Source organism: Nyctibius grandis, chromosome 1 (genome assembly GCF_013368605.1).
Source record: "Nyctibius grandis isolate bNycGra1 chromosome 1, bNycGra1.pri, whole genome shotgun sequence".
Classification (NCBI taxonomy): Eukaryota; Metazoa; Chordata; class Aves; order Nyctibiiformes; family Nyctibiidae; genus Nyctibius; species Nyctibius grandis.
The window spans coordinates 10,466,655-10,493,431 of NC_090658.1; the positions used below are offsets into that span (position 1 = coordinate 10,466,655).

The 26,777-nt window shown below is 40.0% G+C and overlaps 1 protein-coding gene across 3 annotated transcripts; it reads right to left on the reverse strand.

Moving 5' to 3' along the window:
• Window positions 1–316: 316 nt before the first annotated feature.
• ACTR2 (actin related protein 2) lies at window positions 317–26,257 on the reverse strand. Of its 3 annotated transcripts, XM_068395360.1 has the most exons (10): window positions 26,130–26,257; window positions 19,766–19,876; window positions 16,206–16,220; window positions 13,975–14,190; window positions 8,597–8,669; window positions 6,093–6,229; window positions 5,129–5,278; window positions 4,274–4,419; window positions 3,742–3,874; window positions 317–2,526 (listed from the first exon to the last, which is right to left on the reverse strand). In XM_068395360.1, the coding sequence occupies exons 1-10, from the start codon at window positions 26,175–26,177 to the stop codon at window positions 2,356–2,358; spliced, it is 1,200 nt and encodes a 399-aa protein (XP_068251461.1). In that variant the 5' UTR covers window positions 26,178–26,257; the 3' UTR covers window positions 317–2,355. The 3 variants fall into 3 exon arrangements, with proteins under 3 accessions (XP_068251461.1, XP_068251471.1, XP_068251479.1); XM_068395370.1 differs by lacking the exon at window positions 16,206–16,220; XM_068395378.1 differs by lacking the exon at window positions 26,130–26,257 and having other exon boundaries at window positions 16,206–16,223; window positions 19,766–19,835.
• Between the last annotated feature and the right edge of the window lie 520 nt (window positions 26,258–26,777).

The following is a 26,777-nucleotide window of genomic DNA, read 5'->3' on the forward strand; positions in this document are numbered from 1 at the left end:
CCATGGAAACCCAAGATTCTGCACAATCAACTGACATTTATTACTCATGGTGCTGTGAAGTTCTCTAGTGAAAGGGCCAAATTCCAAAATCTTTACTCAAACATGCACATACCTAACTAAAGCCAATGAACAGGGGAGAAGATGGTTTAGAAAAGGGGTTGCAGGGTCAAGGTCTAGATTTGAAAAATCACGTGACAGATTGTCATTCAAAAAAGGTTTTTAAGTCATTCTTTGGTTTATTTCCATGATTCTCAACACTGTCCGAAAAGCCCAGAGACAGTCCCATGAGAAACCATAGCTCTAAAGCAAGTCCACAGCATTTTTAAATCTTGTGTATTAAATGTTCCACAGACTACAGGAATTCAGAGTACCCCTTACATTCATGTCCCCAAAAAATCTAGTAACTGCTTAAGTGCATGCACTGAGGCATGACCGGCATGCCTGTAAATTCATATTGTTCAAGTTAAGAGTAAATATAGCTGCAAAAAACCCCACCCACCTATAATTAAATGGTCATTACTAGCAATACTATAGCGACTGTCTTGTTATTAAAGAAATGCAGACATGGTTTCTGCCTGTTTGGCTCGCTCGGCCAAAAGGAAGCTGTCTGCTCGATTTAGAAAGAAAGCAAATTTTAAGAATCCAAGGGAGTTTAATATTTCCATGTTCCTGGTGTCAATTATTAATGTAAGGATGTAGACAAATGGCAAGTATATGAAAGCATATCTCATACATTCCAAGGTTTGGAAGTCAAAAGCATATCTTAACTTCCTTATGCTTAAATGTTATGGTAGGCTTGGAAAACCAGTAAGAAGTGATATAGTATTTCCATGAAAAGCAAAATAGAACGAAGTCTAACTGGCATTTGTATGCAAGCAGTTTTTGCTATGCTTTACGTAAGGCAGATTTTATTGCAAAGATAGTTACCAGTCTGCTAGTAGGAAGAAAATACAGGCAACTATACTCAGAGAAGATGGCTGATAATTACCAGTGACAACTTCTATTTTTCAGAACAACTCAGCTTTAATGTACTTTCTGGAAACAGCATTTTTCATCACTGGTTTTCACTTCCTTCCCCATCCCACGTCAAGTATCAAAAATCAAGACTGGACAAAATGAATTGTGGATCTTTATCAACCAACAACATCTTGTATTCCAATGTTATTTTTAACTGGAACAAATATAGGTCATTCTTTATAACCTACTGCCAGTGGTTGTTTATAAATATCTGCTTGCTGCAATAAACACTGGTAATTGAAATATTAATTTGCAGGAACTACTTGGCACTAGGTTAATATACTCGTAAAGTTTAATGGAAGTGCTTCTGATGTACACACAAGCACTTAAAACATCAGACTTTTAAAACTTAGTTTTGGGGGTTTTAATATCTATAGTTACAGTTTTCACAAGCATTTCTGAAAGTATTAAATCTCTTCAGAAGTTTAGAGGCTCCTGTCTCAGCATATCTAAGTTTCTCAACAATTACAGAATAGCTAATTTAACATTCTTGCTCCCTATGCTGAGACAACACGGTACCAAAATTTAGCTATAAAAAGAGGCATTTTTGGTCAGACTGACCCCCAGCTGTCCCTTAACAGAAAAGCAACACAGCTCAAACCTGTCTCCTCCCTCCAGAAAAAGAGACACCTAAGGCCACAGATTTACATTTGCCAGAATATCAGGTGTTTCTCCGTTTGTGGCAACTGTGTACATGCCCAATTAGAGAAATACAGTATGAAAGCCCCACCACCACCTTTAAGGATAAACCACCTCAGAAGCCAGTTTAGGCAGCAGTGCGTACGGAACCACGTTACATCGAAACAGTGTGTTAAAGCCATTCCAGCTAGTTAAACTAGTTTCTAACAATGTTTAATTAAAATTCCTAATTGCAGGAAAGAAAAAAAAAATAATCTTAATGTAGAGAGAGGCAAAAAGATGCAAAGATAACCACCACAATGATCCAATAGCAAAAACTCCTGTTTAAAGGTTTTCTTATGCTAAAAAAGGCACACAACCCCTTGTGAACTAGAGACAAAAGCTAGCAGTACTACAGCAATAAACCCAGAAGAAAAAGCCTACCAGAATTACCCAATTGCCTACTGGGAAGGAACAATGAAGTAGACAGGCTGCTCTTGCTCTGTTTTGTTTGCAGGGAAGTGGTCAAATTTAATAGTCAAATTTAGCCACATTAAGAAACATTTAACAAAAGCTCCCCCAAGAAACCAGAACAAAACCTGACCTTTGGGTCAAAAGGCCACAGACAGGCCTTTCCATAGCATGTAGCTGAGTGAGTTCAGAGATTGGCAATGAAAGAAAAAAAAGCTTTAGACATGTGATGGGAACAAGCTTTGGGATTTATCGAACAGTCACACCAAGCTTCTCCAGCACACGCACTCCCTTTTCTTGGTATTCTTGTCGGGTCATCCAGAAGTTGTCTTTGTCTTTCATGATGTCTGCTAGAACCGCGCCACCCAAAAACACCATGTGCTTTCGACGAGGTGGATCTTCAATTCGGATCTTAAATTTCTAAGAAAAAGAAAAGAAACTGTTAGTAGGATTCTTGAAACAAAGCCTTTCCAAATAAAATTGTGCTTTCCACCAGAACAATGAAATGGAAACTTTATTGAGAAAAATGCAACCAGAAAACTGTAGTGCTAGCACAGGGCACTCTGCATGAGCTTCCAGCTTGTGCAACCGAAGTAAAATAACTACCTTGCACTGGAAACTGGAGACAGCTATTGACACTTTCCCCAAAATTATACTTTCAGTGTATCCACAAAAAGCCCAGGAGTCAGAATACGAAATTAAAGACCGTATTTTTGCATTTCACAAACACAGTAAAAAGTGAAACACTTCCTAAGCTTTGATGGCTAAAATTATCAGAAATTACCAGATCATCAAATCACAAAATATTTTAGAATTATACCAAGTTTTAGAACGTCAGATGGAACAGATTTTAAATTTGCACAATCTAGACCACCGTAACTAATTAACATTCCCTTAAATTTTTTGATGCTAAAGCTCTAACTTCAAGAGCAAAAATGAGTACAGTCAAAGCTATTTGTCTTAGACTTAAAACATCCTGTACAAGTGAGTCATTCCATATAGTTGCAAAAGATCTTTAAAGAACACCGTATTAAGAACCAGGGAAGTTCAATTCAGTTCAACATTAGAAACTCCACTCAAAGGAATTTTCTCTGTGAATATCTCCTCCTTGAAAAGCAGACAGCATTACAATGCAGTGTTACCTCTGTAACGTGCGTGTGGCTGTTGTCTGCTTATCACAGTAACCAATGAACAAGGGAAGTTTATTTCACTTGAAAGTGTGTGAGAACTCTAGCCTCTTACTTTTGAGTATTTCACTTACAGCATGAACCAAAACTTTCACAGATTAAAAAAAAAATAATTTTTGCTCAATGATGACTTTAAGGCACAAAAACTTGCTAGGTTCATTGAACCTACATTACAAGTTGTGTCCTAGCATTTATCAGCCCATTGGGCATTCAAAGTAACCCAAGACTTCAGGAATTACTTGCTATTAGCATGGACTAGAAGGTACCTTTATTGTAAGTATAGACACACAAGGCACTTACACGAAAAGCAGGGGTAGAGGCAGCAATTTTGGAACTTGGGTGGAAGGCCACCCTCCTCTTCTGTCATTTCTGACTACTTGGTTCCCTCTAGTGGGGATTCAGGATAAACCTCAGCCCCACACAAATAAAGCAGCGACTCGGTACCTACCGAAAGTTTTTCCACATCTCCTTTCAGAACTCGTTCCAGGTAAAGCTGTTTAAGTTCCCGCTCCAGTCGTGAAGGCAGCCCGGGGTACATGGTGGACCCTCCGGATAGCACAATGTGCTTGTAGAATTCAGACCTGACCAAAAAAAAATAGCCTTTCTAGTGTCGTAGAGTATACTCTGTAGTACAAGTAGGTACCTGTACGTACAGGGGAGTAAACACAAATCTAGAGAACAGTCACTACACAAAGACTTTGCACGAGTTTGGCAGACTTGCTCATGCTTTTCCAGGCATCCCAGAAAGCAGCAGTATAAAAATAGTGTGCTTTCAAGATTTTATCCTTGTTCATTCGTACCAAAATAGTCGAGTTTCCAGACAACCTGTTAAGCTCCGAGATCTCAGACTGAGCCCCACTCCAAGTACACAACCTCTCCCAGCAGTGCACATACTAGTGTCTAAAGCAAAAGATGTTATTTTGTTTGAATGCAGTTCTCACGTCACCCCTGACAGAGGATTTTACGTGTTCTGCTCTTACCTGGTATCAATGTCAGCGGCCTGGATGGTGTTAAACAGCAATTCAGCCACACCAACCCCCTCTACGTTGATTAAGTGAGGCTGGAAGAGAGCCTCCGGTGCCTCAAACCGTTCTCCACCAACTTTGATAATCCTGCCATCTGGGAGCTAGTGAAGAAAAAACTATCATTTAGAAGACTACTTTTAGCCTCTTGGATACTAAACAAACCAGAAGGAAATGACCTATGTTGTTCCCTAATGTTTTAAAACAGGAAATTGTTGATAATTGTCACCATTGCAAGAAGTCATTTGGTACTACTGAAAGAAGATACAAATTCTTCAACGTTATGCAATTTACTTAGAGACACCAGGGACCAGATACATCAATACAACAAACATTTCGTTGCAATACAGCTCCTAATATCAATTTAAAATATGATCTTACAGCAAGAGTAATGGTTTTGCAAGTTCTTTTCTTCCGTGTGTGATCATAGAAAGTTTGCAATAAGAGCAAGTTTACCATTCTTGTCACCAGACATCGGTCTCAAACGCGTCACTGCTAGATGGCTGAAGCTGAAACAACCTGACACGCTAGAGTTAAGTCCACCTTCTCTACAACTTCCTGTACTATAATATTCAAATTTCAAGGATCTACAATGACAAAAATGAGTACAAATTCTTATGCAAGATTTGAAGAAAAAAGAAAAAAAAAAAAAAAAAAAAGGTTTCCCAGAACCAAGTAATCTGATTCCACAGACTCCTATGTCTGGGAAGTGAGCTACTGCCAAGAAAAATTTAGAAAGAATCAAAGCTAAATGTTACCTGAATTTAAACTTACGAAGTTTAGAACAAGAAAAGCTGTCTCAAAAACACTTACCGTGTAGGATTCAACTAGTACTGTGGTCTCTAATGCCAGTTTCTGCTCCTGTTCGATGTTGTATCCCACATAACATAGCTTTTCCTTGATCATGCGAACAGTCTCAAAATCAGCAGAATGGTTGAAAGCATACCCTCGCAGCAAGAGGAGCTAGAGGGAACATATTAGGTCAGTGGTAAACAGAAGAACAGTCCAGATCTCTTTATCAGTAGATGAGTACATTCAAACACGAACCTTTAAAAGTTCGTCTCCCTTTTTTAACTGCAGATTTAGTATTAAGTCAGCTCTGTCACAGTGTATCTATTACTACCATAACAGTAGAATAGCAGCAGCATTAACATTAACTCCAAGTAGGAAATTTCCTTTGTTGTTACAAATTTCAGTATAAGCGTTACAAAGACAAGTGAAAGTTAACCAAAATAATTCTTATATTTAGGACTTCACTTCAGAACACTCCAGTATTCTAGTTTAACCATAAGATTTTTCAATCCAGAATGTTGCTTATATTTAAAAAAAAAACCAAAACAAATAGTCTATAAAACGTACTGCCTTATTTAATAATTAGGGAAGAATCACTATACTTTGTTCCACACTGTAAGAAAAAGTCTTTCTGAAAATAGGTTAGTAGAACTGATAAAATGAAAACAAAATTGTATTCTATATATCAAGAAAGCCAACTTTTGAGGTTTTCCTTCCCACATATGGAATAAAATCCCTTCCTACAAACTGCCACTAAGAAAACATGAAGTCTTTGAATAATATCAATAATATCACCTGTGATTTAGATGAGGAAACGTAACAAGGATCGACTAAAGCAATACACAGAATACAGGAGTTCTTTATGTAATTAATATATGAATAATAAAGGGGAAACATATAGTGGTTTCTTGCTACCAAGGGATTTTAACTTGAACCAATGTACCACAGATACCAGCCTCAACCTTAAAAATTCTTTCCAGCTTACCTTAATGAGGTACCTAGTGATATCCCTCCCAGCGATATCTAACCGTCTGGTGAGATGAGGGAGAGAAAAACCTTCATAAACTGGGCAAATATGAGTTACACCATCTCCAGAGTCCACAACAACACCAGTCAACAAACCTAAAAGAATGAGAGAGGGGGGTAAAAAAAAAAAAAAGGTGCAACTTTTATTAGCACCTTCATAAATAGAGCAGAATAGTAGCGAGTTTAAGGCAGGATTTTTCATTGTAATCTTAACACAACCTCTGTTCCCCCAGTCATCATTTTGGGAAAAGTAGTGCACAATTGAAAATTCAGTTATTTCCATTCAGCTGGATTTTAAACTTAAGGTTTTCATAGTAACAAGTGCTTTCATATACATTTTTTAAAAGTATTACCTCTACTTTTTCCTAGATGCTTATAACTCTACCATTCGTGATTTTATCTGGTGTTTTGACACCTTAAATTGCACTCTAATTAAAGAGAGTATCTAAGATCATTGAATGCTTGTTGCGGCACAAATTCCTCCTCAGATTCAGCTGTATATGTGCAACCTTAAATTAATTTCTCACATATGAAGAAACCCAGAGGTATTTAGGCCGCAAATTTACCTTGTTACAATTATTAGGACTTGTTGATTTTGACTGGTATTCAATAAACAAAACAATGCTTTCATAAGGTGGAGAATATTTGGACTATACAGCACATGTCTAATTTTTTTCCCACAGAAACAGGGTTAGGCTGAATCAGATCCACTTTAAAGAAATTAACTCTGGTGAAAAGTTTCCCATAAAACCATTAAATTCTAAGTGTACAAAACTGATACATCATAAGCATGTAGGAACAGAAGTTTCTATACTTCACTAACAAAATAAATAAGAAGCAGAATTAATGGTGAAAGTTGATTAGAAAACGGTTTTATAGTTTCTCACAAGCTACCTAAAGCAGGAAAATATATTTTAAGGGGAGACCTTAAAATAATGAAGGAACATTTAATATGGAATGGCAAGGTGCATTGGTTTGGCTACTGTAATTTGCTCGAGCTTTGTAAAGCAGAAGGCAAACAAATTGGCTATTTGCCTCGAATGAACCAAAGAACACACCTTGGTTCAGTTGTGTGATCTGATCTTCAGATTTATTAGTGAACTGGAATAACCACTATGCAAACACAGCAAGTCTTGCAATTGGACACACACAGTAAGGAGGGAAACAGTCCATCACAAGGGACTACACCTAAATCCAAAAGACTGTTGCGAGGAATTGCTAAAGGATTTCCTAATCAGAACTAGGTTTTGATATATAAACCCCTTTGCCTTTAAAAGGCACACCAGCACACAGAATTCCAGGTAAAAGCAACTATTAGTCTTAAGAGAGTTTTAACAGCAGCAACAAAATTTGGTGCGCTGAAGTGAGGCATGTCTCTCTATGTAATTTTAGCCACTACTTTAATCTTTAAAGTATAGAAATAGGATGTTTTAAAGAGTTCTTTTTATTTTCAAAAGCAAATGTTCTATTTATGTGCCACTTGGTTTTTATATCTTAGAATGTCTTCAGCTGTCTTTTAGATGATAATTTGTAGAAACACTGAGGACTGCTCTAACTTGTTTTACATTTTGTTATTCACAAAGTAATTGAGCACTATATGGTAAAATACGTGTACAATTACAGCAGAATTTAAGACTGTGTATGTTAGTCAATTAAATACTTATAAGGAACCAAACCAAAGAAAAAACAAGGGGAAAAAGAAAGGGTAATAGCACAGATCGCAGGAAATAAATAAAATTAATATTCAGGTCTGCAAAAGTGGTTTTGGTTCAACTACTTTTAATGACTTGCATAACACAACCACCCTTCCAGTACCCCATTGTTTTTGCTCTTAGACATAGAAACTATGGTGACATGTTAATGGACAAGGATATTTATTTCCTGCTATGTGACAGATAAATACAGTAAGCCACTAGTAAACAGACGTAAAGAGTCATGTTAGTAGAACCCCTGTGCTTGAGTAACAACTTGAAATCCTAGATGGACTGCAGTTAATGGTAGAATTTCTATAGAATTCAGTGAATCCATAATTTTCTCCTCAGGCTGAGGATCATTTATCTACCACAAAAGAATCAACTTTTTTTTTTTTTAACTGACTGCAAAGTCACCTAGTCATCTTCTTGAAATTCACTTATGGTAATAATTTTTTCCTTTATCAGAAAATCAAAAGCATGTCATTAAGATTTGATGCCAAAGGCTATATGACTACACCCTGAAACAGTGACAGTTTTGATAAACCAGGTTTTTGCATTTACAAGCACATCTCCACAGTTTGTCCATGAAAATAACACCAACAGTGGTACCTATCAATAGTTCCTCAAAACAAAAAGAGAGCCTGTAAGACAGAGCTGAGCTTGGTTATAGCAGTGATGAATTAAGCCCAAGACCCATTAATACCATATTAGACATCTGGTTCAGCAACACATTTATAAACTAAAGAGATTTTAAGTTATCTTTGCCTACCTTGAGCATACAAAGTAAGAACAGCCTGAATGGCTACATACACCCCAGAAAACTGGTATGTCTCAAACATAACCTGTAAGATGAAGGCAAAAATTAACATCCAGAACAGGCCAAATACTTAAAAGAAATTTCATATATGTTTGAAAACTGTATTTCTGTAATTCTGTATTATTACTAATCAAAAACACTTTCCAAGAAATTTCATCATACAGATTCTACACTAACATTAGAAATCTAAGTGCTTTATGGCAGTAAGTAGTACATACATTCAGTTCTATACCTTACCTGTTCATAAAAGATGAGCTGTATGAAATATTCCACATCCATTTAGCAACAAAAGTGAATACTTACAAGAAACCCACACACCAATTTCTGCAGCTTTATCAAGCCGTTTTCCAAAGTGCTTAATGAGTGGGAGGTAGTACTTGTAGACCAGCCAAGTACTTCATTACCAAAGTGTGACTTGGGAATGAAATGTTTGTTAAAGGTGTATGCTCTAAATGTAATGAAGTTCAAGGGCTTTTTTATTCTTCATATCAAGCCCTCCAGACTTTGTACAACTGCAGACTACGCCAAGTAAAAACCAGACAGACTCCTACGCATATGGGTCTAGAATAAGCCCAGTGTCACAGGTTGTTCTCTGCATCTGGGATACCTTCTTCCCTTCTTTAAAGCACAACTGATGACAAACTTCTAAGATCAGTGCAAAATCCAGTACAATTGAAATAGTACAGGTAGGGCTAACTCTGTTACTACATATAGAAAACCACAAGTTTGCAGAACTCCTACTGAAACATGAAAAGTAACTGCCTGTCTTGTAGACTAGGTTCCCCTAACCACTAAACTAGTTTCAGTGAAGAAACAGAGTCTAAGATTAAAGGATGTAGAGTTTATAGGATCATGTCTTCTTTATAAACACGAAAAAGGCCAAGTAAACACATCATACTGTACAGCAGTTTTCCCCTCAAAGTGTTTTACCAGGGAAAACAGATGAACTCTTGATTATTGCAGCACATACAGAAGTTTTGCTTTTGCTATTCTGCAGCCTCCTGGGCACTTCTGCAACTTCTAGGATTAGAAACTGATTAAATCCTAAGTACTCCCACAGCTCAAGTAAAAGATATCTAAATATTTTTAAAGAAAAAATAGCTGATGCCTGACAATTTTAGAATTCTAAACTATTTAAAGAGCCGCCTCTGTTAGAATAGGGTGATTTTAAACAGCTGGTTCATATCAAAAACCTGATCCTTGCAAAGTCAAGTTAATTATTTCATAGCTGTACCGAGCACGCTGCAAAAGCCCTGGGAAGACTGACGCCGCCTTTCTCGGGATATTTCCTGTGAGCACACAGTATAGCAGAAGTCAAGCAGAAAGGAACACAGAGGGGGTAAGCTGCAGAGCACCCTGCCATGGGAACATCACACTTTGGGTTTTTATAAGCCTCCAATGTGACCTGGGTAATATAAAAGGAAATTTAACACAGTAGTCAGGTGCATGGGCTAACAACGAGCAAGACATTACAAGGCTGGCTAGTAGCTTCCATAATGGCCACAATTTAGCATGTACGCAATACCTTCAGAAACAAGAAGCAGAAGTGTCTGCCAGAAAAGGAACAGTCGAAAGGGCAGCAACTCAAAAAGATCCCATTGGAGTAGTCCTTGTCTGTACCCAGCACTATTCCAATGGATGAGTCTTTCAAACAACTTGAGTGCTTACAAAATGAAAAACTAATTTAAGAAAAATCTAAATTATCATCTTCATACAACAAAATGAATATTCAAATAGCATTAGTTACTGCCTTCACATGTTGTACCGAACCCTAGATGCCACTACAAAACCCTTTTATAACCTACACGCAGGCCTTTGGGGGATTGTTAATTCTTTCTTTCAAGACATCTAGCTCTGTTCTATTTGACATGAGAAATGCCTTGACATGGGACATGACATATATGTTAACAAATTACAATGATATCTTTTCTAATCATGATATCGCCATGAGCGATGGGGTGAGGAAAGAGAATTACTGGAAGTAGAATGAAGTACAGTGTATATAATTATCTATCATCTTGATATGGTCCAGATGACTAAGCTTTTCTTTTAAAATGCTACTGCACTGTATCACAAAATGCAGAGACATTATTATATTTACTGCAGGCTTTAGGAAAAATCTTAATTCAGTCCTCTGCTTCATACTGGGCTAGATTCCCTAAAAAGGAGGAGTCCATGTCAAAAATGGAAGGAGTATAAATATGTTGCAGTTAAAAACTAAATTTTGCTAGTTCTCTTAACACTGTGATCCATTAAAAATATTAATAGAAACAACAAGCTTCTGTTTCACTCAAATTTAAATTTACAAAAATGGATTCTAGCTCTCCCTAATCCTCTGGATCATGACTAAGTATCTACAATCTCTGGAGTGGTTTTAAAAAAGCAAATGGAGCAATATAAATATTTTATCAGAGTTCAGAAACCATACAAGACTCTTCAATTTATGGTATAAAACTACTCAGTACCAGAATAACTAAAATTCAGCCTTTTGTGTTTAGCAGGAAAACAGAAACAAGAACACTACTGTAGACAGCTGAAAAGCAAAGAAACCTGAACAGGAAATTCAACCATTACTATTACACAGAGGCCACCCAGAATAATCTGCGATGTCTATCACACCACAGCTGACTGATATATAATAGACAGTATTACTAATGTTGCATGGTCCATGGGACCTGATGAGGTGCATCCACAGGTCCTGAGGGAACTGGTGGATGAAGCTGCTAAGCCGCTATCCGTCATTTTTGAGAAGTCGTGGCAGTCCGGTGAAGTTCCCACCGACTGGAAAAGGGGAAACATAACCCCCATCTTCAAGAAGGGGAAAAAGGAAGACCCGGGGACCTACAGGCCAGTGAGTCTCACCTCTGTGCCTGGCAAGATCATGGAGCAGATCCTCTTGGAAACTATACTGAGGCACACGGAAATCAAGGAGGTGATTGGTGACACCCAACATGGCTTCACCAAGGGCAAATCATGCCTGACAAATTTGGTGGCCTTCTATGACGGGGTTACAGCGCTGGTGGATAGGGGAAGAGCAACTGATGTCATCTACCTGGACTTGTGCAAAGCATTTGATTCCATCCCACACGATATCCTTGTCTCTAAATTGGAGACACATGGACTTGTCGGATGGACCACTCAGTGGATAAAGAATTGGCTGGATGGTCACACTCAAAGAGTAGCAGTCAACGGCTCGATGTCCAAGTGGATACCAGTGATGAGTGGCGTTCCTCAGGGGTCGGTATTGGGACCGGTCCTGTTTAACATCTTCGTTGGCAACATGGACAGTGGGATTGAGTGCGCCCTCAGCAAGTTTGCCGACGACACCAAGCTGTGTGGTGTGGTTGACACACTGGAGGGAAGGGATGCCATCCAGAGGGACCTTGACAGGCTTGAGAGCTGGGCCTGTGCAAACCGCAAGAAGTTCAACAAGGCCAAGTGCAAGGTCCTGCATGTGGGTCGGTGCAATCCTAAGCATAAATACAGGCTGGGTGGAGAATGGATTGAGAGCAGCCCTGAGAAGGACTTGGGGGTGATGGTTGACGAGAAGCTCAACGTGAGCCGGCAGTGCGTGCTTGCAGCCCAGCAGGCCAACCATATCCTGGGCTGCATCAAAAGCAGCATGGCCAGCAGGTCGAGGGAGGTGATTCTGTCCCTTTACTCCACTCTCGTGAGACCCCACCTGGAGTACTGCATCCAGCTCTGGGGCCCCCAACATAAGAAGGACATGGAGCTGTTGGAGCGAGTCCAGAGGAGGGCCACAAAAGTGATCAGAGGGCTGGAGCACCTCTCCTATGAAGACAGGCTGAGAGAGTTGGGGCTCTTCAGCTGGAGAAGAGAAGGCTCCGGGGAGACCTCATAGCAGCCCTCCAGTACCTGAGGGGGCCTACAGGAAAGCGGGAGAGGGGCTTTTTACAAGGACAAGTAGTGACAGGATGAGGGGGAATGGTTTTAAACTGAGAGAGGGTAGATCTAGAATAGATATTAGGAAGAAATTCTTGACAGTGAGGGTGGTGAGACACTGGCACAGGTTGCCCAGAGAAGCTGTGGATGCCCCCTCCTTGGCCATGTTTAAGGCCAGGTTGGATGAGTCTTTGAGCAACCTGGTCTAGAGGAAGGTGTCCCTGCCATTGGCAGGGGGGCTGGAACTAGATGATCTTTAAGGTCCCTTCCAACCCAACCCATTCTATGATTCTATGATTACCTAATACTTAGCTAATAGGTCCCTAATGTCCACAATTGCTAAGAAAGGCTGAATTTAGATAGTACAGTTTGATTTTTTTCACTTAAGTTTTTCCAACTTTGCTATACTTCACTTGCTCCCAAGTCACTGAAAGAAAAGATGAGGGCGAATATATTCACTGCCATGTTGGAGAAAGCACTGCTGTAGCTGTGACAACAAAATGATTTTAAAGGAAAGGTCAGCAGGTAATGAGAAAGGTAAATTCTTATTAGACTAGGCAACAGATTTGAGAACAAAAATATATACACAAGCTTTCATACTCAAAGTTCTGATAAAAGGATAAGGTTTCAAACTTAGAATCCATTTTTCCTGCCCTATCAGCTACTCTAACAACACATTTTTTTAATTACATTTCCGTTACACTGAATACTTACATTAATTGAAAATACCTATGATGCTTGAGGAAAAAAAAAAAACAAAACGGGAAACTAAACTTTTTGTTCTCCTCAAACACTACTGCTCTTCAAAACTGAGTCTTTGTCACATGGTACTAGAGCTGAACAATACACATCTGATAACCTACATTAACACAAGGTTCAGGTGCAGCTTAGGTCACATAGGGCAGCACTCTGAGATCAAGGATCCAAGAGCCAGGCTTTCCTTCTTAGAAGGCTTTCACTGATAATCCCTAGCTTAAATCAAAGATTAGTGAATTGGTTGTCATCATACTTTTGTCTCAACTACCTCAAACAACACTGCTCCATCTGGTAAGCATCATCTTGCTCAAGCTTCAATCTCCTCTGAAGCATTACCACCTTACAGAATCTCAAGTCATTTAAAGTAATCAACATTCACCCAATAGCTAGTAATCAATATATCTTGGATACGTGAAGATAAACATATATTTCCAATTCTGTGTTTTAACGGTGATATGACTTGAGACAAGAAGCCTGCTTATAGCTTTTTAACGAGATCAGCTTGTTTGAATTTAACCACAGTAGCCTTCATGACTATGGCTGAGGACGAGTTTTGGTTAGAAAACAGGAAAACTGCTTTGCCTCAGATAGTTACCAGGTGTTCCAAGAAGTTAAAATCTCTTAGCGATGCTTCAATAACAGTATATATCGTTCCTACTAGACAGACATACCTCCACAATCTTCTCCCTATTTTTAGTTGGATTCATGGGAGGTTCTGTGAGTAGTATTTTACAATTTTTTGTGTCAATATTAAGTTTTTCTGGTCCAAACGTGTAATCCCAGAGGTGCTTCATATCATCCCAGTTCCGAACTATGCCATTCTCCATTGGATAATTCACTTCCAGCATTGAGCGTAATTCACTTGCTTCATCACCAACCATGAGATCCTGTAAAATTTTAATACAGAAATATGTCAGTGCTTCCAAAGTTTCTAAACACCAAAATCCTCAAGAATTACCGTGAACTGCTCCAGCCTGTGTCCAGCTGTGTTCTTAAACAATGCTCACAATTTAGGGTAATTTCCAGGTGCTTAGGAGAGAAGTAGAATATATTTCATGTAGTATTTAAATTTGGCTGTTACCCATCCCAAACCTTTTCCAAAACAAACTTTTTAAATTCCATTTTCCAATTAACCTTAAACCAAAACAATAAACCCTGTTACAGCTAGATACTACAAAGACCTTTATAAGTACTGATGTTTCTCCACTGACACTTCCAAAATTCTTTTATCAAACACTAATTTCTAAAGGCTGAGATGCAAAATAGCACATAAGGGTAGTAGGTGGGATTGGCAGAATATTTTTCCATGCATGTTGCAAATTTCTGTGCACAATACCAAAAAAGGAATAATGAGTGGTGAATAAGCATACCGAACAGTAGCAAAAGCAAATAAGAGATTAGAAGTTCCACACTAGACATTAAAAGAAACAATGGTTTACATATTGCCTATGTCAGTAGGGCGTGAAGAGACACATCTAAATATAAAATACACCCTCATCTGTTCCATGCCAAAAGTCCCAAGCCAAAAAACCCAATAATGCATTCTTACACAAATACAACCAGCTAATGCATAGTTTGTATAGTCATTTCACACTGATTAAGCAATCTGTTTATTAAAGTTAGTTATGCAAACATTGCACATTCAAATTAGTAGCATCGTATCTTCTTTCCCACGTATTTCCCAGAGGAAGTATGCACAGTAACATCTTATCTTTCCTCCCTATTATATCCCATACTTTTCTAACGAAGCCTTACCTGACTTGCTCATATTTAGCCTATAAGAACATATTTCTAGGTACCAATAGCACTGTTTCCGCACTAATATTATAGTAACTGCTAAAAAAACCCCAGCTGCTTCATACAAAACTATGCCACCGCAGTTTGCAGTTGCTGTGGCACAGAAAACTTTGAAGTGAGGGTTACTCAACCTGCCATTCAATGCTAGGGAAAAAAGATGCACAACGAACAATCCGGCGTTCAGTTTATAATGCCTTTTTTAGAAGTAACCTAAACAGTTGCTGTTGACCGTAAAAAAGGAAGTTAATTGAAAATAATTTTAATCAAACCATTTCTCTTTCACCCCCTCTCCCTGACAAGGTGTTTTTTTATTTGTTTTCCCTCGCACAGTAGATCACATTTTAGTTATCTCGTCTGTACAGAAGACAAAAGTCAAGACTAACATTTTAAATCAAGTGTACTCTAGTGAAACCATACTGTGAAAACTCCATCACGCAGCCACGTGACTCCTGAGAATTTAAGACAACAGAAACTCCACCAGTTAGAAGAATCGGAATCCTCTTTTGTGCATTGTTCTTTGAGGCTCTATGCTACCGAACAGGACAGCGCAGGAAAAGCCACTATTCAAATATGCAATGAAGTGGAACAAAACCTTCACATCCTTTTAAAACAAAGTTAAAGGGCAGAACAATTCTTCTCAAGAGCACCCTAACAAATATGCGCACTTGGTAGGTGAAGAGGATGGACAGCACAACTGAATTTGCAGTGAGGAACCCATATCATGACATTCAATGTTTCCACCACTTTGGTACTCAGTAATATTTGTCTAACTGAAATCTGAAAGTTCTTTCAAGCTCTTGGTTTGTAATATTAAATATAGCAATTTATACTGTTAAAGATGCTGAGCTCATGTTGATCTTTAAGAGTTATTCTTACATCTTGCAAAACTACAGGTTATGCAGCATTTAGAAGCAATACATAAAATATTCTCATGAATTAGTTGCTAGTAAACCAAAGCAATGAACAACGTCCACAATAAGTATATATTCAAATGCAAAATGCCAGACAAGACAAAACAATGAATAGCATCAAAAAATAACATAACAGCTACTAGGTCCCATCAAGCAAAAATGGTAAACAAACAGCACAGGGGCACCTCACTTACCATCTTTTTGTTATTCTACTTCAACAGGTCAAGAAAGGTGAAGAAAGAAGGTAGAAGCAAGAAAGTCAGAAAAGGCCTAAATGAAATTCTCAAATTATTTTAAGTACACAGTAGAAATAGGCTGAAAAGAGATGCATGTACAGCGGGAAATGATCCGAGTTAGTTTAGTTAGGGCCAAGCTAACATTCTCAGGATCTCAGATTAAAATGTCTCTTTAAAGGAAGCTATTGCTACATGTCACTGGCATGTCATGTTTATACATCTTACATTGCAAACAAGATCAGTATATCTGCCTCTTTCTCACAAATAGGTTTCTGTGCATAAATATTCTGTAACACTGGAGATTCACCCTGGGCAAGGCGTTTTTATGAACCAGACAAGACCCTGCACAAGGCATTTAACCATAACTAGGCTCTGACAAATGCTAAATTTAAACTTTGTTTTAAATATTCCGCTTTAAATACCCAAGAACTGAAAACTATAACATAAAGGTATTTACCTATAAAAGCAGGCGAACCTGCTCATATATCATGGAACAAATACTCAAAAAGAATCAAATAAGAGATATTTACTTAAATTATGGCATTTACTCTCAGAATGGAAATAAGCAGTCATGAAGTGCAGTAGTAAGAGCAGCATCTCAAAGCTCTTTCTCAATAGCAAGCCACAGAGGTAGGAAGATAATTAAAGCAGCCAGGAAGCACTAATGAGATATTTGAAGCGTATGTGTACAAACATTGTCCAAAATTACACTAAAGCCATTTTCACAATTATTGACATTTTTCCTCCTTCGATTCAGTTTACTTCGAGTCACCTAAACTGTCAAAAGCCACAGGGTAACTATCAGCACCACTAAGGCAAATCTACTTATTCTGAAAATTGTGTCAGAGGAAAAGTGCGCAGAGTTTCTGGCAGCTGCCTTAGGCAGTACCAAAGAGCCTGGTCAGAATGTGGCCCTCTTCCTCACTTCAAATCCAGAGAATGACCTTCTCCAGGTTGTCTTGGGCAGAAACTGAGCAGAACTGTAGTACATGGACTATGGCTCAGCAGGTCTGATCTGCCCTAAAATCCTAATTGTTTTAACTAGTCAAAGCTACTCATCAGTCCTGCCTTCCTAAGAAGGTTATTAACCCCCAAACCTGCTTCAAAGATTAGTAAGTCAGTAAAAGTGAAGCGCAGCATCTATGCTTCTGGTCTTAAGAGTTTTAAGGTTGCAATTTTAAGCAAAATAATCCCAGTAATAACTGAACTTTTGTGCTTGTGTCCTGAACTGGGGACTCTGAGTAGAAGAGGTAGTTATATCCCTGCTGCCGGCTAAAATGAGAATCCCGAAGGAAAACATGGACAAAGCAACTTGAAATTGGTAACTCAATCAATGGATGATAACCACTGTTTTGATCAGCTTCCAGCCTCTTTTCGCAGAGTTTCTGAATTTCACAGGAATGACAGCTTTTCTGAATGGTTTTGAAAAGTTAAACTAATAATCTTCTTGCCAGCTTCCTTTACTCAATTTTAAACTTATCCTGTAAGAACTTGCAGTGAATGGCCAGAATTAAATTTTGGCATAAAACTCATCTGCCAAATACTTTTTTTTAAGGAAATCTGCAAGAATCTCACAAAGAAAAATGGCAGTCACACTTAACCAGTCTTCCTACTGTATTATCCTACTGGGATACCCAAAGTATCTGTGGCAGGGATTTCTTCTCTTGATACGCTGTTTCCTTAAGAAATAGTGACCAGCTATTATCGGCAGATGCTATAAAACTTCTAGGAAGAATCTAGACACAGTTTATACTCTCTAAAATACACCCATGTGATCTATGCTCAAGCAGAAGATGGGCAATGCATGCAAAATTATAGTTTACTGGTTCTTTCGCACTGATCTCATAGCAACTACCCACTTCTATCTTTCCAATTCAACACTGTCACCTATGATGATATCAAACTAAGTTATCAGATTAATCAGAGGATACACAAAAACTGGCAGGACAGGTTGTACCAGATCAGCTGGAAAGAAAACATGACTTCAACAATGGGATTTCATGCAAGAAAATTTTTCTTGGATTTAAGACTTTTAAATCACTTGCGTAACTTCCATAAAACTCTACCAGGACCTCCCTTGAAAGAAATTTTCACATTAAGTTCAAATAGATATCCAAAGAAACACCTCTCCAAGTCTTGCAAGAGAAGGAAGATGTTTTTCCTCTCCTTACAAAATACTATCTACTGTGAAAGGGACAAGATCTCCTCCTTTCGACCAAATTGTCCTAGCTGACAGAAGGTAAGCGGGATTGCATATTTAAAAGAAACAAACAAACAAACAAGAAAAAGGGCGATTTTGGAAAGGTCTGATGTCTTTCATCCTCTTGACTTCTTAGTATGGCCACCTGCTGATACTACTTTTTACAAGCAGCAGCAGAAATCAGGTAACTGAAGTCCTCCTTGTCACCCATAGGGTTCTGAAAATAAGGAACAAGACTGAGCAGATTCTTTCTTTTTCCTTCTACTAAGCTGCTGCTCAGAAGCAACATGGAAAGCAACACTGACAGCCTGTACATGTGTGGTTCTACTTAACCTTCCCTGGCCTAAGTGAGGGCTTCCACAGTTCTGCATCACCTCCCACTTCTCCCTCAAGTTCCTTCTTCTGCCTTGCTCTCAAACTGGAGCTTGCACAATTGTCTAGTGAGGCAGTCAAAACGTTACCTGACAAAGAAATCACTCTTTTTCGGCTCGATCAGCTCACTAAAGTGGCTCACCACATGACTGCACAAGCACTACGACCAGCACAAGGTGAGAACGCGTGGCCAGAAGCAAGAAGGGCAGATATGCCCACAGCAGGGCCAAGACATTTACTGAAGCCTGTATTGCAGAAGCAACTACTAATATTTGAAGCATATTACAAAATAAAGTGAAATGATAGCTCCCCAGACTTCAGAAAAAGATTCTCTAACACTTGTTCCCGCCCTGTTCCAAGCTTGGAATAACACTGAAGTAGCCTGAACACAGCCTCTCCATCTCTAACTGGTGTGGAGTACCTGCCTCTATCAACAGCAAAAAGAAAACAAAACAAAAACAATAGAAACAATGAAATGCAAACACAACCAAGGTTAAACATCTCATACAAGATCACAGATGATCAGCTGCAAGCAGAAAGCAAACAGTATAAAAAGACCTGGAAGCACCATCAGTCCTTCAGCATTGTCTCAGAATCCCATAGTACAGCTCAGTGACAAACATCAACCACTTCTGTCTGATTTCTGCCTTCTAATCTTGACATCATTTGCATATTAACATTTGAAGCCCCTTTTTGCCCAGAACCATCTGAGCCCTACCAGCTGCCTCCCCAGTTGTACTATCTGAAGGCCTCCAGTGCTTTAGATTACCCTCTTAATAACTTTGTAGTTTGTGACAGGCTAAAACCCAATACAGAAATTAATCAAGAGATACTGAAACAGCATAAAAGGGAATTAAGGAAAAAGCACTTCCAAACATTACATAAGTCAAAAGCTGCCCTACATATTTTTATCTGTCAGAAGAGAATAATAATGAAAAAAATTTACCTTGATTTCAATGTTTCCCACTTTAGCAGTTGATCTTATAATGGGTCTTCCAACCAAAGCTGGAAAAATGTGCTCCGGAAAATTTGAGCCTGCATAGCCACATTTCACAAACTGAAAAGGAATAAATAATTTTATTAGAATGTGCATTACTTTTATTTACCAATAGAAACCTGGTTTGGGGTAAAAAATTAAAAGCCCAAATTTAAGAGCATGTGCCCACTGGAAACCAATTGGATTTATACTTTCAAATCAATTTTACACATTCCAGATGATGTGTATATCTGTAAAACTAGAGTATTTTCCAGAATGTTTTCTGAATCAGACTGTCAGACTTTTGAGAAACAGTATTAAAACGACTAAGTATGTTGAGAGGTGTAAAAGAGTCCAGTATTTGAATTTGGATTTCCTGACGCTCTACAAAAGAGTTCTCTAGCAACCTGAAATCCATCATTTTGTAATGGATCACCTTACAATGAGTACCCAATGAGATCAAATTAAATCGCCTCTCCAATTAGTAGTATTCATATAATGAATTACACATCAGAAAAAAACAAAAGGTTGTGAATTCAGGTGTTAAGCTGTTATAACAAGTGTTTAACAGTGAACTAGCAGATAGTCTGTGCAATTCAGATGGATTTCTCAGAGTTTCATAATTTTCAGGGTTTCTTTAAGGATAAAGATAGGAGTTTGCAGTAAGCACTTCTAAAACCAACAGCACAACCAAAATCAGCTGATGGTAGTTCACACCAAAGAGGATACTCTGAGTGCTTGTTACTCAAATATGTGTGAAAGGAAGCTTTACATCACTGGGTCCCAAGATAATATATACACTAAGAAAACAGTGAGGATTAACTGAGCATAAAGAAAACGTCACTAGAGGAAGCTAAATTGTAAAACAAGAACTTTAAATGTGCTAGCAAGAAGTACAATTTTAGCTAACGGGGATCAGCAAATTATGCTCTTCAGCTATCCTACTCATTTGTATATATCATAGTCTGCTCTTCTGCCTGCAGTTCATATAGAGCAGGCTTCTCTTTTTTTTTTTTTTGATGCATATTTTGCGTACTGCGCTACACCAGCATCCCAGAACAAAATCCTGCAGTTCCAAACTAAACATTACGCATTTTCATCTGCAAAATTGCTCAACCATCTAGGTGTAACAGCGGTAACACAGCATCACGGGATCATTCAGGTTGGGGTGAACCTCAGGAGCTGTCCTGTCCAACCTGGGGCTCAAAGCAGTCAACACTGAGTTCAGACCAGGTTGCTTAGGGCTTTGATCAGTTGGGTGTTGGAAGCCTCCAAGGACAGACAATTCACAGCCTCCTTGGGACCCTGTCCCAAGGCTTAATTATCCATTTCAGGTTTGTATTAAGAACCATCTGGTAGAATTTCCAAGATGTTCACTGAGTTTTCTGAAGCGAGGTCTGAAGACTGCTACTTTAAACAACTATCACAGCAAAGAGTACAGCTAATTGCAGCTGAGGGGAATTCTTCCATTACACTAAAGGTAACATGAAAAGTCACTTTCTGTTGCTCTAAATTATTTGCCTTACTGCAGTAAAAAGGGCATCTCTTTCAGAAAGAAATTTATAAAGCAAATTATGGAAAGAGCCAAGAGATGTTTTAATTAAAGCTGGGCTAAGGGAATTTTTTTGCTTTTTGTGGCCCTAATTTATTTCACCCATGCAGTGCTTGCGGTCTCCAAGGGCAGAGCTGTTTGGAATACCTGAAGAACGACACTGTGTAAAAAACTCATTTCACTCATTCCACTTCAGTCCATGTTCTCTGAAAAGGCAAGTCCTTATCAACTCTTTTGCTTATATTAAGGCCAGAAGGACCTAGGAGTTATACAGATCTTATCTGTGTATTCAAGAATGCAGTGCTGCTATGAGAAAGCAAAGAGTAGCCACAAGCAGTTCTGGATCACGTTACCTGAACACACCAGAAGACCTTACCAAAAGTTTTATACCAGAGAAAACACACGAGACGTTTTGAAGGACTGAGCTAAGTCCAAATAATGGCGTCCAAATTATTAAAAAAAAAATAAGCTCCCTTTCAGACTTAGCAAATTACTGCATTCAGGGCAATCACACAATTTTTGTTGCTACTACACCATTTAGGTATGCTTGTTATAAATTTTATTGTGCAGGACCTGGTCAAGCTAGAAGGAAGTTCTATAAAACAGCCCACACAATCCCATCCTCCAGCATAGGATTTCATAAATTCTTCCAAGTACAACCATAAGCATCTCCAGGTAGTCTATGCACCTTTACACCCACGTATTTGCTTACAGCTTTTCCTCCTTTTCTTTCCACCAGCATGAAGCAACTTCCCTACCAGTCATCACCGACTGTGTTGGTCAACAGAAGTAACAGGACCAGTAACACCTAAATGAATCTTTATGACTTAAACTACTGGAGCACCCTCAAGAAGCTCAGCTACTCACACTTCTAAATCCTGCCAACTGGGCAGGTTTACATAGCAATCACTGAGATACGCGACCAAAACAACTACTGCACAAAATCAGTCAGCACCTCTTGGCCAACCTTAAAAATACCTCTCGAAATCACATACAACTATGCTGACCTAGAAAACGCTGACCTACAAAAATACTATTCTAAGTTCTTTCTATTTGACCTGTAATAGTAACTTCCAGTGCCTTCCTACACACCTTCCCAGGAAATTAACGATGTTGGCAATTAACAAATCCTAGATTTTAAAAGCAGACTGTCATTTCTCCAACCAGCCTAAAACACTATCAAAACCATATTTAATCTACGTGAACTACAATAAGTAGGATTAAGCTTGGACATTCACTGTCTGTTCTTTACCTCTTTCAGGCTGGAACAGAGCACCTTAAAAATGACATTTTTCTGAAGTTTGGTGAACTCAACAGTAGATAGAAGGGGCAAAATTTTAACTCTGTCTCTTCCCCTTCAAACGTGAATTTTTTTCCCCCAGGCTACATTGAAAATTTGGTGAAGATGAGAACAAGTCAGCCTTGTACGTCAGCCTTCCCATCAATGAGAGCATCCCTGCTGTAGTATTCTTCCTGACTTGATATTGAATATTCAGCTGGTTCGGTAGGTTCGTGATAACATAACATTGGAAATTGTGGCTGAAGAACCAGACTGGGTAAAACTACTAACAGGTAAATGCACTTAAGAAACACAGATGTATATAATAATAGATCCTGGACAGTTCTAGATTTTTGAAGGGGTATAGGAAACATAAGGTACTTCTCCCTTCCTCACAGAAGATCCTCCAAAATCTTCAATTAAACCTTATGAACTGCAGTAGTTTGGAATACAATCAGCTTCCCTTTTCCAGTGCCAGACATTACTCACTGTTCTTTCCACTCTCAATTTGAAACCTTCTAATAAAACTCAAGTATAGTGCACTTGTTTCTCTTCCATCCCTTGTTGTGCACTCTCCTTGGAACAATTCTCAAATAATCTCAGTACAATGCTCAGTATTCACCTTATCTTGAACAATAGCACCAACACTCGATGAATTTACACATCTTTGTAAGGAAGCCAAGAGTTCATCATCACTCATTTTTGCACACATTTGCTATACATTCAGCGTGTTTTAAGCATAGCTACTTAGCTTGCCTGTGTGCAAGACCACGTATGTAAGAAGTTTTACCATATATAGTTTCTTCTCCATTTCACTGTGGTTTATACCGACTCTTTCACTTCCTACTGAGTCATCGAACAGTAAGAACTTGTATGTATAAGTATTCTTTCAAATGAAAAGAATGAGGAAGCTCACAAACAGGTCACGTGACAAGTTTTAAAACAAATACTTATATTCTTATCAGGTCTCTGTGCTTGATTCTTTCCATTGATGCAACTCTCAAACAAAAACCCTAAATATAATTAGAGCAATTTTACAGGCCACTAAATAACTTCCCGTTTGTCCTATACCAATAAGAACACCCATCTCTAACGCTTTAGACCTTTGAGGTGCCACTGTCTGCCCCTCTGCTACACAACGTGTTGCAACAACTTCCTTCTAGTCACCTCTTCCTCAAAGACTGGTTGCAGCCAGATACGTTAGAAGTCCTACTGCCGCATAACAAGAACAGTAAATTTCAAGGACAAGCCTAAAGTTAAAATCGCATCTGATTTTTCTAAAGATATTCTCCATTCTTACGTAATATTTCTGGCACCTGGCAAAAGATTTAATTTCAATCATGGTTTTAAGTCTGACATATCACAGTGTATCAGAAATCACTCTGACATAAAGCATCTCTTCTTTGTCATACAGAAAAAATATTATTATAAAAACACTGGTTGGACAATATAGGACTACTTGATAATCTCAATACGCAGTTGAGGCTCAAAAGATTTATCGAAAGAAATTTGCTTCCACTTTAATTATTCCAATTCCAATTTAATTATCCCAATTCAACCTAAATATTCTGACCTTACTGATTTAACAATTATTTCTTGATACTTTGCTCTCCCACACAATGAACTCTGTGGCCAGGGTACTTCCATACATGTGCTGTTCTGCTCAGAGGCTGAACACAACCCAAAGCAACACAAGCTCCAGTGACACAGGCCCCTCCTCTCGGCACCACAACGGCACTATAAAAGCACCTTCTGATGTTATAGTTATTTATATCCCTCCGGTATAACTCGCAGAGGAAAAAATGTATCATTCCAAGATGTCTCTGGATTTAAAAGCACACAGAGATCTGTTACACTGTACAAAACGTGTGCTGCAAACCCAGCTCGTGAAATAGGGTAAAAATAATGGCTTCTTCCCCGTGCCTCACACCTTACGGAGACCAGCCACGGCACAACACTGCTGTCACTACCGACATACTAAACATTTTACAACTCAGTGATTTATTGCTATGTAAAGGACCATACTAAAGGACGAAGCTCAAAATTTTTTTTATATGGGCCTGACAATAGGAGTATTAAACAATGAAAAAAACAAACAAAAAAAAAACAACAAAAAAGCTTCCATGTCCCTTTGTAAGAAGAAAAGGGTAAATGCCGCCTTCTTTTCTTTCATTTTTCTAAATGATAGTATGAAAAGTGTCCAAAGGCTCCGGACCCCAGCCCTATTAACGATAATTTTTGCTATAGGAGGAGAAATGAGAAGACATCAGAACTGTCAAACCTCAGAACTGTCAAATATGATGTTGCTCTTCGGTTCTAATCATTTCATATGCTAACTGGAAAACCCTCTACTTCAGGATGCTGAATCTCTAACACCACCACCCTTTGTCTCAACTATTCCCTCTTGGGCTTTAAAAAAAAAAAAATCTTCTTTATTTCAAGTGTTTATAAAAAAAAAACCAAACCACCACACTTCCATTTTTTTTTTGCCATTCAAGAGATCTTTACATGCTGTCAGCTTTGTTAACTCTCCACATAATATGTCTTTACTGGGGGAAACCCTGGATTTCTCAACAAAATTACCGAGGGGGAATATCCCCCCATACAACATCTTATCTGTTTCCTTTAAAATGGTATCTTTCTCACTTCCCGTCAGTCAAGGCGCCTCAAAGCCTGCGTACCGCTGACAAAAGGATGAATTTCCACTGGGTGCCTGCACCCTCACGGAGGGCAGAAAAGGTGAAAGGATAGGGAGAAGAGCTTTGGGGCTCTCTTGATTAAAAAAAATGCCAATTTTGAGTATGCTGCAAATCAGGAAGGTATTAAGGAAAGGATGACGCTTCATTTTGACCAGTAGCTGCAAAAAAGAAAAAAAATCAAAAAAACCCACATTTCCCTAAAACTAATAATCCTGCGTACAGAGGACACATCCCTAGTTGCTCAATGTACAATGCGCTCATTCGGAATTTTAAAAAAAATGGTAATTTTGTTTAAGTGCTCGTTGCTACAGAGAGATTTGCTGGGGTCACGTAGAGAAACAAGATATTCACGGTAAAACAGCAAAATGCCGGGGCGGGGGGGTGGCACAGCACAATACCCGCGCACCGCACCCAGCCCCAAAGCCCCCCGACGGCAGATTTGCCTCAGCCGGTTTAGAAACAAGCCCCCAACCGGCACACCGCCGGGATCGCCGTTTCTCCGCGCCGAGCTCCCCCCGCCCATTCATTCCGCAGGCCCGCGCCCACCTCCCGGTGCTGCGGCGGCTGCCCGCGGGCCGGGGCTGGCGGAGGGTGAGCGCGGCCCTCGCCAGCCCCCGGGCAGCGCCTTGGCGCGGGGAAACGGGGTGGAGGGGGGAAGGCAGCCAGGCCCGGTAGCGGCGGCAGGCCGAGCGCGGCCCGCGGGCGTGCCGGCAGGAAGCCGGGCCGGGGCGGGGGGGAGTCGCCCTGCTTCCCCTTCCCCCCCGCCCCGGCTGCAGGGCGGGTCCCGGGGCCGGAGGTACTCACCCCGGTGCCGTTGTCGCACACCACCACCTTCCTGCCCAGCGTGTCCATCCCTGCGCGCCGCCACCGCCGCCGCCCCGCACCGACACAGACCCGGCCGCTGCCGCCGCCGCCCCAGCCTCCGCCGCCGCTGCCGGGCCGCCGCCCGCCCTGCCGCCCGCCGCGCGCGCACGCCGGAAGCCGTCAGCGCCCGCCGCCGCCCAATCAGCGCGGAGTCACCCCCCCTCCTCCGCCGCCCGCCTCTTCCCGCCCCGCCCGCCACCGTTGCCATGGCGGCGGTGGCGGCCGCGCTCCCCGCGGCTTTCCTCGTCCCCACAGGCCGCCCGGCTCGCCGGGGCACTCCTTGACAGTAAAGCGGCCCGAAAAATCGAGCCAAACAACCGGATTTATTTATATTTTCGCGTTTCATCGATGCTGAGCCGGGTACGGTGCCTCGTGCTGTCGTGACAGACAGACAGACACTTCCTCTACCGCCATGCAGGAGGTGCCCGGGGCAGCCGTGGCAGGGAGCCGGGCGGCAGCAGCGTCCCCCGCCTCCTGAGGAGAGCAGGCCGCAGTCCCGGGGGCTGCCCGCCTCCGGGGTGAGGGGCTGCCCGCCCCCTCCTCTCACACCTTCCCCTCCCCAACATCCTGCGCCGCAGCAGGTTTATC

Coding starts and splice junctions, on each gene's coding strand:
- ACTR2 (XM_068395360.1), bottom strand. CDS start 26,177: ATGGACACGCTGGGCAGGAAGGTGGTGGTGTGCGACAACGGCACCGGG. Junction 8,670..13,974: donor ATAGGGAGAAGATTGTGGAG/GTATGTCTGTCT, acceptor TTCATCTTACAG/GTTATGTTTGAGACATACCA. Junction 5,279..6,092: donor TCACTAGGTACCTCATTAAG/GTAAGCTGGAAA, acceptor TGTTCCCTCTAG/CTCCTCTTGCTGCGAGGGTA.